The following is a 19,563-nucleotide window of genomic DNA, read 5'->3' as shown; positions in this document are numbered from 1 at the left end:
CCCTGCACCTATGCAGGAGACCTGGAAGAGGCTCCTCGCTCCTGGCTTCGGATTGGCTCAGCTCAAGGCTATTGCGGCCACCTGGGGAGTGAATCAGCAGATGGAAGATCTTCCTCTCTGTGTATCTGACTTTTCAATAAAAATAAATAATTCTTAAAGAAAAACAAAACAAAAAAACAGAACTAAAGGGGCTGGTGTTGTGTAGTGGTAAAGAGCCACTTCCTGTAATACTGACAACCCTTGTGGATGTGGGTTCATATTCTTACTGCTTTACTTCCAAACCATCTCTCTGCTAAGAGCCTTGGAAAAGCAGTAGATGGTCCAAATGTTGGGACCCCTGCCACCAACATGGGAGACCTGGATGAAGTTCCTGGCTCCTGGTTTTGACCTAGTGCAGCTCGTTTCCCTTTTTTGAAAGGCAAAGTTAGAAGGAGATAGACAGAATTTCTACCCTCTAGTTCCCTTCCCAAATGACCACAACGTCTTCCACTGCTTTCCCAGGTGCATTAACAGGCTGGCTTGAGAGTGGGGCAGCTGAGACTGGAACTGGCATCCATACGCGATGCCTGGGTTCCAGGTGGAAGACTAACCTGTTACGCCACTTGTTGAGTAACACATACTGGCACAGGTTTAGTTATATGTAATTTTGATAACATGGTTTAGAAAAAAATGAGGGAAGTAAAACTTAAAATAATTATACTTATGGGGGCTGGTGCTGTGGCATAGCTCTGGCCATTGTGGCCATTTGGTGAGTGAACCAACAAGTGAAAGAGCTCTCTTTGTCTCTTCCACTTTCTCTGTATAATTCTGCACTTCAAATAAATAAGCCAATCTTTAAAAAAAAAAGAATACTCACAGATCTGTGCGGTCAAATGCGAGGTATTCTTCAATGATTCCCTCCGAGAAGATTATACAGTCTTCCTCTTCTCTTTCTGAAGCACGCGTGCTAGATTTGGCAATGGAAGATGCTTTAGGAGCACAAGAAGATGAAAAATTTAACTTCTTTCCTCTTATGCCAAATCTAAGAGAAGAAAAAATAGCAGCTACTTATTATGTGTAACAAACAATTCTCATAGCAGCACAGTCCCATGACTTTTGGCTCCAAACTACCCAGCCCTTGCCCTCTAAGTAATGACTTCCTTGACTTTTTTTTTTTTTTCAGATTTATTTATTTTTATCAGAAAGATTTCCAGAGAGAAGGAGAGACAGAGTGAAAGATCTTCCATCCATTGGTTTACTCCCCATGGGGCTACAACGGCCACTGCTGAGCCAACCTGAAGCCAGGAGCCTACCCTAGGTCTCACATGCAAGTTCAGGGTCCCCAAGGCATTGGGCCGTCCTCAACTGCTTTCCCAGGCCACAAGCAGGGAGCTGGATGGGAAGTGGAGCAGCTGGGACATGAACTGGCAACTATATGGGATCCCAGCATATGCAAGGTAAGGATTTTAGCCACTAAGCTACCACAATGGGCCTAAAGTTTTATTGTTGTTGTTGTTATTGTTGTTTTTGTGTTAATTTGAAAGAGAGAGTTACAGAGAGAGGGAGTTTTTCACAGTGGTTGAGGTTAGGCCAAGTCACTTCCAGGAGCCAAGAACTTCTTCCAGGTTTTCCATGCGGGTACAGAGTCCCAAGCACTTAAGCCATCCTCCACTGCTTTCCCAGCACATTAGCAGGGAGACTTACTGGAAGCGGAACAGGCAGAACTCAATGGGAATGCCAGCGCTGCAGGCAGTGGCTTAACCTGATTTGCTACAGCACTGGCCCCAAGGTATTATATTTTTGAGGCGGTTATATTCTTACATCAGCTTTGTTCATTAAGGCTAGAATTTTACTAATGTTTAAATTTTTCTTCATATCAAGACATTCAATAAATGTGTGATAAACTCATTCATTTAAGCAGGTTCACTCTAGGGAAAATCAGTCAAATCTGAGCACTGTTTCTACAAATGGCTCTCAGTTCAAGCAAATATTAAATACAACCAATTTAAGCCTTGTATGCATTATCTGTGTACTTTTTCATGATTGCTTTTATTAAAAGGAGAAAAGAATAATATTTTTCAGTGAGGCTGTTGAGCAAATATTACTAGGAAACATTCTGGAGATTTCTATTAGAAGCCTTAAAATAAACATGTTTTAATTCATTGGTTTCATTTGTTGGCATTTCCATTAAGCACTGACACATAAACAAATTATTTCTACAGGGCCATTCAAAATTATCCACTGAAAAGGTAGCCTGTGTGGTTGCTATATAGTGGGTAAGGCATCCTACATCGGTGCCAGTTTGTGTCCTGGCTGTTCCACTTCTGATCCAGCGGCCTGCTAAGGGCCTGGGAAGAACAGTGAAAGATGGCCCAAGTGCCTGTGATCCTGTGTTCCCCTTCCCCTCCTCCCTGCGTGGGGACCTGGATGCAGCTCCTAACTCCTGGCTTTGGCTTGATTCCACTCGGCCATTGTGGGCTATTTAGGAAGTGAACCAGCAGATGGAAGACCTTTGTGTCTCTCCCTCTCTCAGAAACTCTGAATTTCATTACTGAACTTCAAGTCCTTCCTGTGATTGCCTTGGCAGAGCCAGTCCAAATGATTTGGCAGGTCTCACACTGCCTCCAGGCTGGATATTCCCCACTGATAAAACTGATAAAACTGAAGTTTAGGGCCCGGCGGTGTGGCCTAGCAGCTAAAGTCCTCGCCTTGAACGCCCCGGGATCCCATATGGGCGCCAGTTCTAATCCCAGCAGCCCCACTTCCCATCCAGCTCCCTGCTTGTGGCCTGGGAAAGCAGTTGAGGACGGCCCAAAGCTTTGGGACTCTGCACCTGCATGGGAGAACCGGAAGAGGTTCCTGGTTCCCGGCTTCTGATTGGCTCAGCTCAAGGCCGTTGCAGCTCACTTGGGGAGTGAATCATTGGACGGAAGATCTTCCTCTCTGTCTCTCCTCCTCTCTGTGTATCTGACTTTGTAATAAAAATAAATGTTTAAAAAAAAAAAACTGAAGTTTACATTTAAAAAGAGCTAGATTCCTGAGTTTAAATCACTTTGAAAAAGCAAATAAATCCCATTCTCTGACTAAAAAGCACTTGATAAAACATCCCCAAACTGTAACTAGCTACAGACAGAAATGTTTTAATGTTTTACTGTGTGATCTGGTAAGATAACCATAAACCCCAAAAGACAACAGAAGTATAAGAGCCAACTCTTGGAAAAAATCAGTTCAGAAAAACTTCAGCCTTAAAAAAATATACGGGGACATTTTTTTTTTTAAGATTTATTTTTTCATTACAAAGTCAGATATACAGAGAGGAGGAGAGACAGAGAGGAAGATCTTCCGTCCGATGATTCACTCCCAAGTGAGCCACAACGGGCCGATGCGCGCCGATCCAATGCCGGGAACCAGGAACCTCTTCCAGGTCTCCCACGCGGGTGCAGTGTCCCAATGCATTGGGCCATCCTCAACTGCTTTCCCAGGCCACAAGCAGGGAGCTGGATGGGAAGTGGAGCTGCCGGGATTAGAGCCGGCGCCCATATGGGATCCCGGGGCGTTCAAGGCGAGGACTTTAGCTGCTAGGCCATGCCACCGGGCCCCGTGGACAATTTTTAAAAGAATTACAATTATACTATTATATTTTAAAATAGGTTTAAGTGTAAGAATAGATTTTGAAATAATACTATTTGGGTATATTTTGCCACTGTTTCAAGTTTAAAAAGATATTTAAAATATTCAGCCATTTGGAGAGTGTTTTGAAGTTTATCTTCTGTAAAGCCATAATTATTGTTCCATGTTTTCAAAATTACTTTCTAAATTAAAAAAAAAATTCGTATCCCTTTCTTAGATCCCTACTACTTTCCTCTTAATTAAAAACCACAAAGAGAAAAACCGAGGTAGAAACAGACAGGCAGCCATGTCTTTTATCCTCTGGTTGATTCCCCAAATGCTGCAACACCTTGTGGCCAGGCCAAAGCCAGGCGCCTGGAGCCCACATGAGATTCCCACATGGATGGCAGGGCCTCAGGGACTTGGGCCATAGCAGGAAGCTGGATCAGGTGCAGAGGAGTAACGGAGCCCAGGAACTGGGACTTCAACTAGGCACTCGAAGACAGGTGCTGTGATAAACACCCATACCCCGAGATTTGTATAAACCATTGTGTCTGTTCATATTGTGTCTATATACATTGTGCATGTGTATACACACACACATACCTGTATGTACACGTCTATATAACCACATATCTATCTATACATATCTGAAAAACATGAACATCCTTAATTCCAGGAAAAAGCTTACTTTTGAACAAAAAAATGCAGCTCAATTTTATCCAAAAAAATTTTCCCATGCCTAAAAATTGTTTTTTGGGTTTTTTTTGTTTGTTTATTTATTTGTTTTGAAACACAGATTTGGAGAGAAAGACAGAAAAATATCTTCCATTTACTGGCTTATTCCCCAAATGGCTGCAACAAATGAAGTTGAGCCAATTCAAAGCCAAAGCCTAGAGCCAGGAGCTTCTTCCAGGTCTCCCACACGGGTGCAGGGTAAATACTTGGACAATCTTTTGCTGCATTGCTAGGCACATTAGCAGGAAGCTAGATGGGAAGTGGAGCAGTTGGGACTTGAACTGGTGCCCATATGAAAGGACAGCACCTCAGGCAGAAGCTTCATCTACTATAGTACAACACTGGCCCTCATACCTCAACTTTAATATACTAAATAAATAAATTAATAAATAAATAAAATATACTAAATAAATAAATAAGTTCTTCCAGAACTTGCTGTGTTTTACTAATTATCAAGTAAGATATATAATACTTGTTGAATGTATGCACATTGCATATCATGCTTGTGTATTAGAATGTACAGAAAAACACTTACATAGTCGAATCTCTTTCTTGAGGCAAGGATGCCTCGCGTGAAGCTGAAGTAACGGAGGGGAATCTGGAGTACAGGCTGCCCTCTTCACTTGGCGTGATGAGCTGCCTACCCAGGATCCTTCAGGGTAAAGAAACACACATACAGTCAGACCCTGTGAGCTGAGTCCTTGGGGAGCAAAGCTAAAGGCCCTACATGGAGTGCAGAACACACTTGGTCTGATCCTGATTCAGAGTGAGTCTTGAGAGGAAACGGGCATCGACATCTTTGCTACAGGTAAAGCTCTCTAGAATGAAGATGGCAAAGATAAAAGTCATGATTTAGGAGTTAAAAAAGAAAACTCAGCCAACAGTTTTAATTTGCCCTTCATCTGTAATAATCCGCATCAGGTCAACCAAAACAGGACAGAGATCCAGGCACATTAGCTGAAGCTACGAGTCATGCTCATACGAAGAGCAAGCTTTGTGATGTTCAGGCAGTTTCTGAGCTGCCCAGGCCTGTGAGAACTGACTTAAAGACAACAGTGGAAACAAACACTGTTCCCAAGGACTCTCCAGACAGTCGAGATGCTCAATCCTCTGTGGTACACAAGCTGTTTTACTTGATTAGGATAACAAGTTGGAATGAGAAAAACTGGAGGAACCCCTCAGCTGAGCTTTTATACCACATGACCTTACATACACTCATGAAATTAACCTGGCAAATATCTCAGAATACAGCTTTTTTAATTTTTTCAAATCTACTTTTTATAATTTTTAAAATTTATTTAAGAGTGAGATAGAAAGACAGCGAGCTCTCATCTGCCAGTTCACTTGCCAAATGTCCACTGTAGCTGGGGTGGAGGGCAGGGCCAGGCTGCACCCGGGGGCTGGGGGCATAGTGCAGATGGCCCACATGGTTGTGGGGGACCCAGCTACTTGAACTCTCACCTGCTGCCTTGGAGGGCACACAGGAGTATGAAGCTGGATCTGAGAACAGAGCTTGGACTGAAACTCAGACCCTCCAATATGGGATGCAAGTGTCACAGCGTAAGTCTGAGCAATTATTAGACCCAGCTGTTGCGCCTGAAAATCCACTTTTTAAACTTTAAAATCAGCCATGATTATGAAAGTACTTTGAAAACTCATGGAAATGGAATTAAAAGTTCATTTTGGTGCATAAAAGCTGGAAATCATGCATAATTTTCAGCATATGCGCTTTGCATGAACTTTCTGAAGATCCCTTGTAACATCTCAGCTGTAGCTATGATACCTGAGGTGAGGAAAGCTAGCTGCCCACTGTTGGCACTCTTCCTGTAGACTCCTGGTGTGCACACTCAGCTTCTGCTCGTACAAGAGCTCGTCGATGGCTGTGAACATCGCCTGGACCTTCTCTGTGGCATTTTGGTCGAGTTCCTGTAAGAAAATACCTAGTGTCAGTCACTCACACTGAACGTGTGCATTTAAACGAGGAAAGGACATTTTAAGAAATTATCTTTTAGGGCCTGGTGCGATAGCGTAGGTTAAAGTCCTTGCCTTGCACGTGCCGGGATCCCATATGGGCACCAGTTTAATCCTGGCAGCCCTACTTCCCATCCAGCTCCCTGCTTGTGGCCTGGGAAAGCAGTCGAGGATGGCCCAAAGCCTTGGGACCCTGCACCCGCATGGGAGACCCAGAGGAGCTCCTGGCTCTTGGCTTTGGATTGGCTCAGCTCCAGCCGTTGCGGCCACTTGGGGTGTGAGCCATCAGGTGGAAGCCATCAGCCTTTCTGTCTCTCAACCTCTCTGTATATCTGCCTTTCAATAAAAATAAATAAATCTTTAAAAAATTATCTTTTATTCAACAGGGAAAGCACAAGGATATATTTCAGTCAATAAAATGATTTAATTATTTCAATATATAGGATAGAATTTACCAGCATATCTGTCCTAAGTGGTGTTTTTTGTTGTTGCTGTTTGTTTTGTTTTTGGTGTATGGAAATAACTTTTAAACGTATTTACTTGGAAGGCAGAGAAAACAGATCTTCCATCTGCTGCGTCACTCCCCAAAAGTCCACAAAGCTAGGACTGGGCCAGGCTGTAGTCAGGAACCGGGAAGTCCATCCACGTCTCCCCCAACCACTGGTGCTATCACCTGGTACTCCCTAGGGTGGCTATGGACCTCAACCTCTGACCTGCTGCTAAGGGGGAGTCAGGTGACCCAAGCTCTTCTCAAGTACTACACCACATGTTTGCCTTTGTGGGAAGATTTTTGATTACCATCTGAATTTCTTAGTATAGATTGACTTGGGTTTTTAATTGCTAGTTGAGTCAGTTTTATAATCTGTGCTTTTAATTTATTATACCTAAGATATAATTTTCTGGCATAAAGTTGCTTACTGTAGTTCCTTAGATCTCCAGAGGGTCAGTTATATAGCTTCTGTGATTCCCCATGTTGTCATCTATACTCTTCGTCAAACCACGTAAAGACTTGCCACTTTCACTGACTTTAAATAGCGACTTTTTTTCTTTTTTTAATTGGAAAGGCAGATATAGAGAGAGGAGGAGAGACAGAGGAAGATCTTCCATCCGATGATTCACTCCCCAAGTGACCGCAACGGCTGGAGCTGAGCCAGTCTGAACTCAGGAGCCAGGAGCTTCTTCCATGTCTCCCACGCGGGTGCAGTGTCCCAAGGCTTTGGGCCGTCCTCCACCACATTCCCAGGCCACAGACAGGGAGTTGGATGGGAAGTGGAGCAGCCGGGATTAGAACTGGTACCCATATGGGATCCCGGGGCGTTCAAGGCGAGGACTTAAGCCACTAGGCTGTCACGCAGGGCCCAAATAGCAACTTTCGACTTAGTGGATGCTCTCTACTGTTACTCTGTTTCATTGATTCTCATTCTAACATAGGTTATTTTTTCCTTTTCTTTGCTTTGGATTTAGTGTGTTCTCTTTTAGTTTCCTAAGATGGAAACGTATTATTGATTTGAGACCCTCTTTTTCTGTGCCCATTTGAAGCTGTTAATTTCCTTCTAATTACTATTTTAGCTGCCTCTGAGAAGTTTCGTTTTTCCCTTTAATTCAGCTCTAATAAATGTTCTTATTTAATTCAGTTGAAAGTATTTTTATATTTCCCTTGTAGATTTATTTTCAATCTACAGTTATTTATTTTTATTTATTAGAGGCAGAGAATCGATAGAGCGGGTCCCATCTGCCAGTTCATTCTCCCAGTGGATACGAAGGCCAGGGCGGGGCCTGGCTGAGTCAGGGGCTGGGAGTCCAATCCAGGCCCCGATGAAGGTGGCAGGGATGCAGGCACTCGGCCCATGACCATTACCACTGTCTCCCAGGTTCCACATGAGCAGGGAGGTGGAGCTCCAGCCCAGAAAGGAACTCAGCCACTGGGTTAGGAGACACAGGCACTTAGTCACAGTCATTTGCAAGAGTGTTGTTTACCCACCCAATAGTTGAAGATAACTTACATTTCTGTTGTTGATTTCTAATTTAATCACAGTGTGGTTAGAGAATATGCTTTGCATAATTCAAATCCTTTTAGTTGTATGAGAATTGTTTCAGGTGTCATTGAAGCACACGCTGCTCTAACTGGGTGGAATATAAGGTTAAGTTAGCTGAAGGTGTTGTTCAAGTGTTCAGTGTTCTCACTGATGCTCAAGAGCACAGTCCTGAAGTGGCCAACTGTGACTGCCATGCTGTTTGTCCTTTCCACTTTGTCAGTTGTTTGCTTCATATCAGCTTTGCTTCAGCTCAGTTGTTAGGTGTCTATACGTTTCTAATTGTTGAATTAATCTGAACTGAGCCTTTTTGTTTTCCATAGTGAGTCCTTTTTAACTCTGCCTGCCTTTTAACTTCCATACTTGCATTCTGACTCATGGGCAGCCATGAGGAGACAGCTTGGGCTCCTTCCAGGAATGTTTTCCGGAGATCTTATCAAGGTCTCCATAACATCTTACCTCCTAGATCACTTATAAATTCCTGGATAAGCTGCCAGTCTCCTCTTTGTCTTAGCCAGGCCTGAAACTTTAGGCTCTCTGGGCCATTATTTTTCTACCAGGTTTGCTACTGTAAATGTCAGGCTAGGGCAAAGTGTCCAACATCCATCCGGATCTGCTGAGCCCTCTCCAGCAACACGGCTTGTACCTTCGAAGAACAGACTCACTGTCCTGTATGCAGAGTACTATGGATTTTCATGGACAATTACTTCTTTTGTTGTTGTTGTACAAGAGTCTTCAAAAATTATGGAAAATCTGTATTATGAAAAAACAATGCATTGATTTCAGAGTGGGTTTTTGCATTAATTCCTTTTTTCCCCACAGACTCTTTGAAGTTCTCTGTTATGCTTGTGGTCAGTTTTCAGAGCCCTCAGTCACTGCTCTTGACCATTTTATCCTTTTTTGTTTATTTGTTTGTTTGTTTTGGTACTTTTGGGGAAGAGCATTTGCCATCATAATACTACAGACTTCTGCTTCTCTCTCTGTGTGTCTCTGTCTCTGTTTCTCCCCTCTCTGTAGGTCTAGTTTCAAATAAATAAATACATAAAACTTAGAAAACAAAGTCCAAGTTAAAAATTCTGTTCAAAAGTTATGAAAAGGGTATTAAAACATTTGTTTTTCCAAAAAAAGTTCATTTATTTATTTGAAAGGCAGAATTATACAGATACAGATGGAGAAATATCTTCTATCTGCTAGTTCTCTCCCCAAAATGGCTACAATGGCTAGGTGTGGGCCAGGATGAAACCAGGAGCCAGGAGGTTCATCTAGGTCTCTCACATAGGTACAGGGACCCAAGGCCTCTAGGTATCTTCCCCTGCTTTCCTGGGTGTGTTAGCAGTGAGCAGAATTAGATGTGGACCAATCAGAATGTGGACCAGTTCTGTATGGGGTACTGCCACTGCAGGCGTGGCTTATCCCACTAGACCACAATGCTGACCCCAACATTCCAGTTTTCTAAAAAATAATATCTTGATTAGTGTAGAAGTTGGTTCAAAAGTGAGATGATTTTGAGTTTTTTTTATAATCTGTTACGTGAAGGTCAGTGCCATTTGCAATGCCAGTATTATACATGGGTACTGGCTGAAGTCCTGATTATTCTGATTCCAATTAAGCTCCCTGCTGGTGTACTCAGAAAGACAGCAGAGGAAGGACCAGGTGCTTGGGCCCCTGCCACTCACCTGGAAGTTGTAGGTAAAGGTCTTGGCTCCTGGCCCAGCCCAGCCCAGCCCAGCCCAAACCACTGGGGCCACTTAGGAAGTGAGCCAGAGGATGGAGGTGTCTCTGGAACTCTGTCTTTCAAATAAATAAACTTTTTTGTACAAAATATCTGTTATGCAATAAATACCCAAAGGACCCAGCTTTAGATTCTTTCCTGCAGGCTGCTCAGCCTCTTAGATCTTGTCATTTAGCTTCTTTCCTAGGCTGCCTGACCTCTTGGAGCTCATTTCTGCTTTCCTCTTCTGATTCAGCACCCCCAGCCGCCCTGAGCTTTGTGCAGTTCCAAGCACACACCACACATTTCCCTTGGAAATACAAAGCTCTATTCTATGTGTTTTGCACAAGCTGCTGGTTACCTGGCTTAAAGCTTTTCTTCACTTCAGATGGTTCTCTCTCCAGTTCTGAAGTCCCAGAGCTCTCTTACTGCACAAACCTATTTTAAGTGAATCCCCTTTACAGTGCACAGCACCCGGTGATATTCCTTATCTTTTTTTGCATTTATTTGCATTTATCAACTTCCCTCATTAGTCTACTGAATCATGTAAATCTCACTTCACTCTCCCATGGCTAAAGTACAGTAGCAACAAATATGTTCAGTAAATATTTGTTGAGTGAATTAAAAAAACAAACTAAAACCTCAGTTATCAGATATAGCAAAACTGCAACTACATTTTACTACCGGGCTCCATAACTGAGCAGTATAACTACAATGCTATTCTGACAGATATGAAGTAGTAAAGAAAATGCCCACATGAGATAATGGCAAATGGAAAAAACAGGTCACAGGACATTATGCACATATATCCTACAATCATTTAAGGAACCATATACATATAATGACTGGGAAATAATTTATGGTAATTATAGTCTAATAATTAGCAGGCTTTTTGTAAAGAAATCAAGCTGCTAATAATAATATTTATAAATTCAGTACTGTGGAAAGTGCTTGCAAAATAAGAGTATAATATTTAGGTATATCATGAATATAACTAGCAAAGCTAAATGTATATTGAAAGAAGACAGAAATAAAAATATCTATTACATCAAGGTGATAGAATTATATGTAAAATCTGTCTTTTGAATTTCAAGATTATTGGCCTTTTAAAAAAATTACATTTTTAATGGGATTTAGCCAAAAATAAATAAAAATCACTCATTATCTCATCACTTGATTAATAACAAATGAATAACATTTTGGATAAATATTCTTAGTGTTAGGACTTAAAATGTGGATAATCTATGTACTACAATGTAAAGAAATAATGCAGGACAGTGAAGGAATGAAATATACCAACAAATACTAACTCCCAGAGAAGTTTCCGAAATACTCCATCAGAGGGCTAACACACAACTCACACCAAATCCCCAGGAGAAGTCCGAGCTGCCTTCAGTAGAGATCCCTGTGCCTGTGTAACTTGGAAAAGCAGACGTGGAATTCCCAGTGTCAGATGATGTAGAAGGTGATTCTTGTGTGAAGTCAGATTCACTACATGCACAATTTGTGAAGAGAGAAAAGAGAAAAACTCTCACATTTCTCCAGTTTATATATAACTTCTCAGAACCTTATCATGGAACGGGCATGCCACAGAGGCAAAATAAATGCATTGCTGGAAATTCAAACATCACTAAAAAGCCATTTCAAATAGTTCTAGTCACACTTTACAAAACTACTCTAATATTCCACTTTTACTCTTTACTGTGAAAGACATTTCAGAAACGCTAACAGTAGTATCTGTACTTGTGTGGCACTTTAATATCTTTTTTTTTAAAACAGATAACTTCATTTTATCCTAGTGACAACCTGGTGCCACAGAACTCAATCCTATTTTAAAAACTAAAGAATCTGAAGCTAGTTCTTGGTTTTAAAACTAGGCTTCATGACTTTGAATTTTTTTTTTCAATAATAAATTGCCTCTCAGAACCTTCTTTAAACTTATGGTCTCATGTTTATTTAGTGTTTTCAGTATACCGAACAGTGTGCCAAGTTCTGCATACTTTGTGTGGTTTACCTTACCTTCACACAGATAAGTCACTTGTCCAATCATACTTGGCTAATAAGGATCAGGATGAGGACTAAAAATTAAATGTAGGCTCCCCCTGAGTCCCTGTGCTTACAAAACTTCATTATACTACTTCTTCAAGGTAGTACAATAGTCAGCTGTTGCCATTAAGCAACAACCTGTTCCAGAATGAAACCTCAATGGTACCAAGTACAGATGACAAGAGTTCTTGGCTTGTTTCATTAGCCAGGTTCAATAACAGAAACAACCATTGCCATCAGCCAGTGGAATAAGCCAACAGAAGTCTACTTTGTATCATTACCTTTGAGAACTGGTGTCTTTCTCATGGCTGCCATTGGTAGGGATGATGTCATCCAGCTGCTCTGGAAGGGGGTGATGATTTACAGCGTGTTTTGTTATTCTTTTCCTGCAAACGATAAGACAAAGGTATATCCTATAAGGAAAAAAGCAGCTTGCAGGAATGAGATCTACAGGTGAGCCACCTACTTTTGGCTGCTCTGTGACTGCGCTTTCCTGAATGGTAGCCACCAGTAGTTACAGTGTGCCTCATTAGAATCAACTGTGTTTCTTTTTTTAAAAAAGATTTATTTTATTTTCATTACAAAGTCAGATATACAGAGAGGAGAGACAGATCTTCTGTCCAATGATTCACTCCCAAGTGAGCGCAACAGGCGGTACTGCGCTGATCTGAAGCCAGGAGCCAGGAACTTCCTCCAGGTCTCCCACGTGGGTGCAGGGTCCCAAGGCTTTGGGCCGTCCTCGACTGCTTTCCCAGGCCACAAGCAGGGAGCTGGATGGGAAGTGGAGCTGCCGGGATTAGAATCAGTGCCCATATGGGATCCCGGCACATTCAAGATGGGGACTTTAGCCACTAGGCCACGGCACCGGGCCCTCAGTTGTGCTTCTGAAGTCTCAGTACAGAAGAAAATGTATGTAGGATCCTGGCTCCTGGCTTTGGATTGGCTCAGCTCCAGCCACTGCGGCTCACTTGGGGAGTGACTCATCGGATGGAAGATCTTCCTCTGTCTCTCCTCCTCTCTGTGTATCTGCCTTTCAATAAAAAAAAATCTTTAAAAAAATTAATTTCACTGTGGGCCAGCACTATGACAGGTTAAGCTGTTATCTGCAGCACCATATGTCACGGTTACTTCCCTTTTCATCCACCTCCTTGCTCATGTGCCTGGGAGAGCAGCAGAGGATGGCTCAAGTCCTTGGGCCCCTGCATCCAGATGGGAGACCTAAAAGAAGCCCCTGGTTTTGGCCAGCCCAGCCCCAGCTGTTGTGGCCTTATGGGGAATGAATTAGCAGATGGAAGACCTCTCTCTCTGTCTCTCTGCATTTCAAATAAATACAATAAATCTTAAAAGAAAAGATAATAATTTCACTGAATATTGAAAGGATTAGGCTATTACCCCAAGGCCATCAGAACAGCTAAAATTAAAGAGTGGTAACATCATATGCAGATAAGGATGTATAAAAACCAAATGTCTCATGTTGCTGGTGAAAATATAGTACAGCCACTCTACAGCAGTTTCACAGTCCTTAGAAACTGAAACATGTTTATTTATCAAAATACCTAGTGACTGCACTCCTGGACATTTGAGCCTTAGAGAATGAACACTTAAGTTTTCAACAAAAAATCTGAATACAAATGTTTACCACAACTTTATCATAACTGAAAACAACTGGAAAAAATACAACATGAAAACAAATTCTCTTTAGCCATATAATGGAATATTATTCAGCATCAAAATGACATGAACTACTCATAGTTGCAGTAACCTGCATGATCTCCAGGGCATTCTGCTTAATAAAAAGTGAGACTAGTTGTAAAATGTTACATACGCTGTGTGGGTGTGGGGTGGGAGGAGTGTCTTCAAAAAGTTCATGGAAAATATATATTAAGCATGGATTTCAGAAATCTTATTTGCATCAAGATAACTTAATTTTATAAAAAATATTCATTTGAAAAGAAGACAGAGATACCTTCCACCTGCTATTAAACTCTCTGAATGCCTGTGCCTGCAGGGGATAGGCTGGAGCCTGGAGCTTGGAGCTGAGAGCCAGAAACACAATCCAGGTCTCCTATGTGGGTGACAGAGACACCTGTTTCCCATGGTCTGCGTGAGCAGGAAGATGGAGCGAGGAGCTGGAGGTAGGTGTCAATCCTGGCACTCCATTATGGTATACACTCTTTAATTGGCATCTTGGCTGCTAGGCCCAATGCATCTCCCTGTTTTAAATCCGTGTGTTCATGAAGCTTTTTGAAGTACCCTCACATGATTCCAATTGTATACTATTCACTCATGACAAAAGGGGAACAGATTAGTGGTTGCCAGGATAGACAGGAGTGAAAGTGGTCATAAACAGTACTCAAGGAGGTTCCTCTGTGCAAATAAAAACAGCTGTATGTGGATTCTAACAGCCATCGGAGAGTGGGACTAGACTGCACAGGACTGTGAAGATATGCATACATGCAGGAGTGGATGGATAATGTCTACAGTATTGAATCAGTGTTAGTCTTGACTTTGAAATCACACTGGTTACCTAAGAGGTCATCCTGAGGGGAAGCCAGGAGACTCATGGACCTCTATGTAACATCTTTTCAACTTCCTGTGTTTCTATAATTATTTCAAAGTAAGAAGGCAATTGTTATTTACCTGTTTTTATTTTCATGTCACCACCTGAATTTTATTTTTTTAAAAAGATTTATTTTATTTTCATTACAAAGTCAGATATACAGAGAGGAGGAGAGACAGGAAGATCTTCCGTCCAATGATTCACTCCCCAAGTGAGCCGCAACGGGCCGATGCGCGCCGATCCAAAGCCGGAAACCTGGAACCTCTTCCGGGTCTCCCACGTGGGTGCAGAGTCCCAAGGCTTTGGACCGTCCTCGACTGCTTTCCCAGGCCACAAGCAGGGAGCTGGATGGGAAGTGGAGCTGCCGGGATTAGAATCGGCGGCCATATGGGATCCCTGGTGCATTCAAGGTGAGGACTTTAGCTGCTAGGCCATGCCGCCGGGCCCAACACCACCTGAATTTTAAATTCTCTGTGGCTTACATGACATTCCTATTGTCCAATGGCTGCTGTAAAGAGTTCAGGAGAGGCAGGCCTCTGGCACACCAGTTAGGAAGCCTGTGGCCCAGGTCAGAGTCCCAACTCTGTTTCTAGTCCAACTTTCTGTTAATATGCATCCTGGGCTATCTCAAGCAGCATGGTCCTTGTCACCCAGGAGGGAGACAGGGACAGTTCCTGTCTACAGCCTCAGACCTGGCCCACCCATCTACCTGGGTTTCTGGGGACACAGCCAGCAGATAGAAGAGCCCCGTCTGCCTTTCAAGTAAATAGATCAATTAAAAAGTTCAACATGTATACTGAAATATCCTAGGGGATCAATTATTATATTTTCTGGTCATAATCAATTAGAGATTTTTCTTCCTCACAGATTTCTGTATTCAAATGTAGGCAACATGATTGGTAAACAAAGTTATAAAAATTTCTTTACAAAAGATCTCTCTGGAGTCTCGTTTTAAATGATGTACTTATTTGTCCGAGAGGCAGAGTTACAGAAAGAGAGGAGAGACAGATCTTCCATCTGTTCCTTCACTCCCCAAATGGCCACAACGACAATGGGCTCGTGCAAAACAGTGAGCTAGGAGTTTCTTTTCAAGCTCCCATGCCGGTGAAGAGGCCCAAGGACTAGAACCATTTGCTGCTGCTTTTCCAGACGATAAGCAGGGAGCTGGATTGGAAGTGGAACGGCCGAAACTCAAACCAGCATTGATATGGGATGCTGGCACCACAGGTGGAGGATTAGGTTGCTGTTACATAGCATTGACCCATGCCTGGCGTCTTTAATATGGCAAGTACGAAGTACAAATCTCTTACTATTCTTGTCTCACAGGAAAGAAAACTGAAGTACAGAGATCAAGTATCCTGCAAAGTGATGGAATCAGATTCGAATGCAAGTAGTTTGGCTCCCGGGCTTTTCAGAGGAAATGACTAGTGAGATTTTGGTTCCATTTCTGTAAATAATGCTAAAGGCACAGGTGGCAGGGCTGTGATGATTTCTCTCAAGGCAGAAATGGATTGGTGGGGAGCCCTCTCATTCATTGTTCCTACAACCAGCATCTTGTCTCCAAGAAAATACAGGGATCAAAATCTGGATTTCAGCTATGAAATCTAACATGAAATGACAATTACGTACTGAAGTGACAGTTACATATGAAGTGACAATGAGATAATAATATGAGATACTATTTGATGGTAGCATTGTGATTACATAAGAAAATATCATTAATTTTTAGGGCCTGGCAGCTAGGGTCCCAGGCTTGAATGCGCCGGGATCCCATATGGCCGCTGGTTCTAATCCCAGCAGCCCCACTTCCCATCCAGCTCCCTGCTTGTGGCCTGGGAAAGCAGTCAAGGACGGCCCCCAAAGCTTTGGGACTCTGCACCCACGTGGGAGACCCGGAAGAGGTTCCAGGTTCCCGGCTTTGGATTGGCTCAGCACTAGCCGTTGCGGCTCACTTGGGGAGTGAATCATCGGACGGAAGATCTTCCTCTCTGTCTCTCCTCCTCTCTGTATATCTGACTTTGTAATGAAAATAAATAAATCTTAAAAAAAATATTAATTTTTGGATAGGCATGCTGATATATACAGGCATAAAATGAAGTCTTTAAGATTTTATTTTCCTTACTTTACAGAGGCTTCCATAAAAAGGGTAAAGACAGATGAATCAGATGTATTAAAACATCGATAAATCCGTATGTGGGGGAGTGATAACTGATTATTTTCTATTCATGTTTGAAACTTTATTAAAAAATGTTAAGCAGTTGAAAAATCTTCTCTAAGTTTTATAATGTGAGAAAACTAAAGTCACTGTTTCAAAATAGATCATAATAGCTAAAATAAGAACTGCTTCTAATTCACTTAATTTTTTGAAAAGACTTATTCTGTACTTATTTGAAAGGCAGGGTTACAGAGAGACGTTGATGTTCCATCTGCTGGTTCACTCCCCAAATGGCCACAATGGCCAAGGTTGGGCCAGGCTAAAGCCAGGAGCTTCTTCTGTGTCTCCCACATGGGTGCAGGGGCCCAAACACTTGGGGCATCTTCTGCTTTCCCAGCCTCAGTTGTACGGAGTTGGGTAAGAAGTCGAGAAGGTTAGACTCAAACCGGTTGCCCAGGAGGCCAGTATTGCAGTCAGAGACTGAATCAACTATACCACATGCGGCCCCAATTTACTCCATTTGTGTACATTTTATCCTCATTGTTTACTTCATCGTGACTCCAGCTAGAGAATCCTTTTGGGACTGTTATCTATCGAGTATGAATCAGCACTCAAGACCGTGGAACTCGACTGGGTCAACAATTCTGACCTATTGTTTTGTTTCCATTCTTGATTTTGTACTGTCCAATCGGCGGAAATTAAATATAAAAGGAGTTTTTTCTTTTTCCTGCATTCATGTGGCATAGAAATCGTATTCCTTGACAACAGGCTTCTGAAAGGCAAGGAGACTTCATATTTGTTTTTTTTATTCATCTATTACACATCTACTGTTGCAAGTAAAGGTAGGAAGGGGCGAGGAAATAAAACCTCCATTTCCTGCGGCCCACCAGGTGTCAAGTGGGATCCATTCATTTCAGGATCCTGCTCTCACAGGGCAGAAATGAATGCTCAGCTTTAAGGACTCTGCCTGGAAGCTAGCTGGTTAGAAGAGCCCAGCCAGAAGTGCAGCGTTTTGCTCATTACAACCCCATCCTGTTACTGTGTGAGAAATGTAAGGAGGCCGCGACATCCCGTGGCTCCGGATGGCCACATCCCACCCCACGGCGTCCAGCATGAAGTCCCACCCTTGCTTCCCATCCAGCTTCCCACTAACGTATCCGGGAAGCCGCAGAGGATGGCCCACCCGTGGACTGCCAATGAAGCCCTAGCTCCTGGCGGCGGCTTGGTCCAGCCCTGGCACTGAGGGCATTTGGGTTGTGAACCAGTGGGTAAATCTCTAACATTCTGCCTTTCAAACAAATAAATTCCTTAAAAAAAATAAAGTATGGTGGATAAAATTAAATAGGTCAGAGTCCAGCACAGTAGCCTAGTGTCTAAAGTCCTCGCCTTGCATGCACCAGGATCCCATATGGTGCTGGTTCGTATCCCAGCCGCTGCACTTCCCATCCAGCTCCCTGCTTGTGGATTAGGAAAGCAGTAGAGGACGGCCCAAAGCCTTGGGACCCTGCACCCGCATGGAAGACCTGGAAGAAACTCCTGGCTTCACATTGGCTCAGTTCTGGCCATTGAGGCCGTTGGTGAATGAACCAGTGGACAGAAGATCTTTCCTTCTGTGTAAATCTGCCTTTTCAATAGAAATAAAAATTTTTTAAAACATAACTATGTAACTCAGTAAAGGGGGAAAATGGGATTTGGGGTTAAAAAAATATAAACTGTTGGGTTATATATATATTACAGTGCGTATAGCTTTTCTGATATAATATTTCCTGAAAAGCAGAATATAACCGTTGCCTATTTCACCCCAACATTATATGGATCAAAAAGTGGTGCTTCTTTTTCAAAGGGAAAGCATGAATGGATCTAAGACACTGATTACTTGCTACCCTTCGCTAGTGGGAGGCCTGGGTCTGCAGGCCACAAACACTGGCTTCCTCAAGTCTGGCAAGCTCCTGGCTGCAGCGGTGGGGTGCACACGTCCCGGTTCGGACCCCGGGCTCCAGCAGGTGTTGTCCCTGGCAGGCTCCGACCTTGGACCTCTGGGATCTTTCTCTGAAGAATGTGCACCCTAATGGCACCCCCAGCTAGCATCTTCGTGGGCAGGATTGAGTGAACTAACGCACGCAGACAGCTTCTGCACGGTGCCTGGCACCAAATGCATTTAACTTTATTGTAGCACTCAGCTATCAATAATGACTTTTGAGCTGCCCGGGGCCACCGACCGAGGAGCCTAAAGCACCGCGGAGACTACCTACCGCCCTCGGAAACTCACTCCCCTCATCCTGGCTTTCCAGTCCATGAGCCCAACCGCAGGCGGCCAGCCCTCCAGCTGGAGAAGGAGGCAGAAGCGAATTCCAAAGAGAATTTTCTCCCACAAGCCTCGGAAAAGGAAAGGAGCGCGGGCCTGGCCAGGAAGGGACCCCGAAGCGCCCGCGGTCCGCCTCAGCCTCCCCCGGCCCCGGCTGGGGTGGCTGAGCAGTGCACTCACAGCTCCAAGCTCTGTGGCACGGCCTTCCGAGTGTATCTGGACATCCTCCTCCTCAGCCGCGGCCGGGGCGGGCACGCCAGGGGGGGGGCCTCCGGGCCTGGCCCTCCCGCCGGCTCCGGCCCGGCCCCCTCCCGCCACCTACCGACCCCGTCTCGCCCCGTCGCCTAGATTCCGGACGGCCACCTCCCCCTCCAGGATCCCCTTCCTCCTCAGTCCGCGGGCCTCCCAGAAGCCCCGGGAGCGAGCGGAAGTGACGTAGTACCTGCCAAAGGCTCC

General features: G+C 43.6%; 1 protein-coding gene across 7 annotated transcripts in view; it reads right to left on the bottom strand.

Annotated features, from left to right (window-relative positions):
- FAM149B1 (family with sequence similarity 149 member B1) overlaps positions 1-19,508 on the bottom strand; it is a 39,826-nt gene extending 20,318 nt beyond the window's left edge. For 2 of the 7 annotated variants that reach the window (XM_058671061.1, XM_058671066.1), the window contains exons 1-6: positions 19,288-19,506; positions 12,369-12,473; positions 11,403-11,532; positions 6,110-6,252; positions 4,862-4,978; positions 857-1,021 (exon numbers count right to left, since the gene is read on the bottom strand). In XM_058671061.1, the coding sequence (XP_058527044.1) occupies positions 857-1,021; positions 4,862-4,978; positions 6,110-6,252; positions 11,403-11,532; positions 12,369-12,473; positions 19,288-19,331 (704 nt within the window). In that variant the 5' untranslated portion in view covers positions 19,332-19,506. The other 5 variants (XM_004583474.2, XM_058671062.1, XM_058671063.1 and 2 more) reach the window with 5 other exon arrangements.
- Positions 19,509-19,563: the final 55 nt, after the last annotated feature.

Source organism: Ochotona princeps, chromosome 13 (genome assembly GCF_030435755.1).
Source record: "Ochotona princeps isolate mOchPri1 chromosome 13, mOchPri1.hap1, whole genome shotgun sequence".
NCBI lineage: Eukaryota > Metazoa > Chordata > Mammalia > Lagomorpha > Ochotonidae > Ochotona > Ochotona princeps.
The sequence above is the reverse complement of the archived record's forward strand: the minus strand, read 5'-3'. Positions and strand labels throughout refer to the sequence as shown.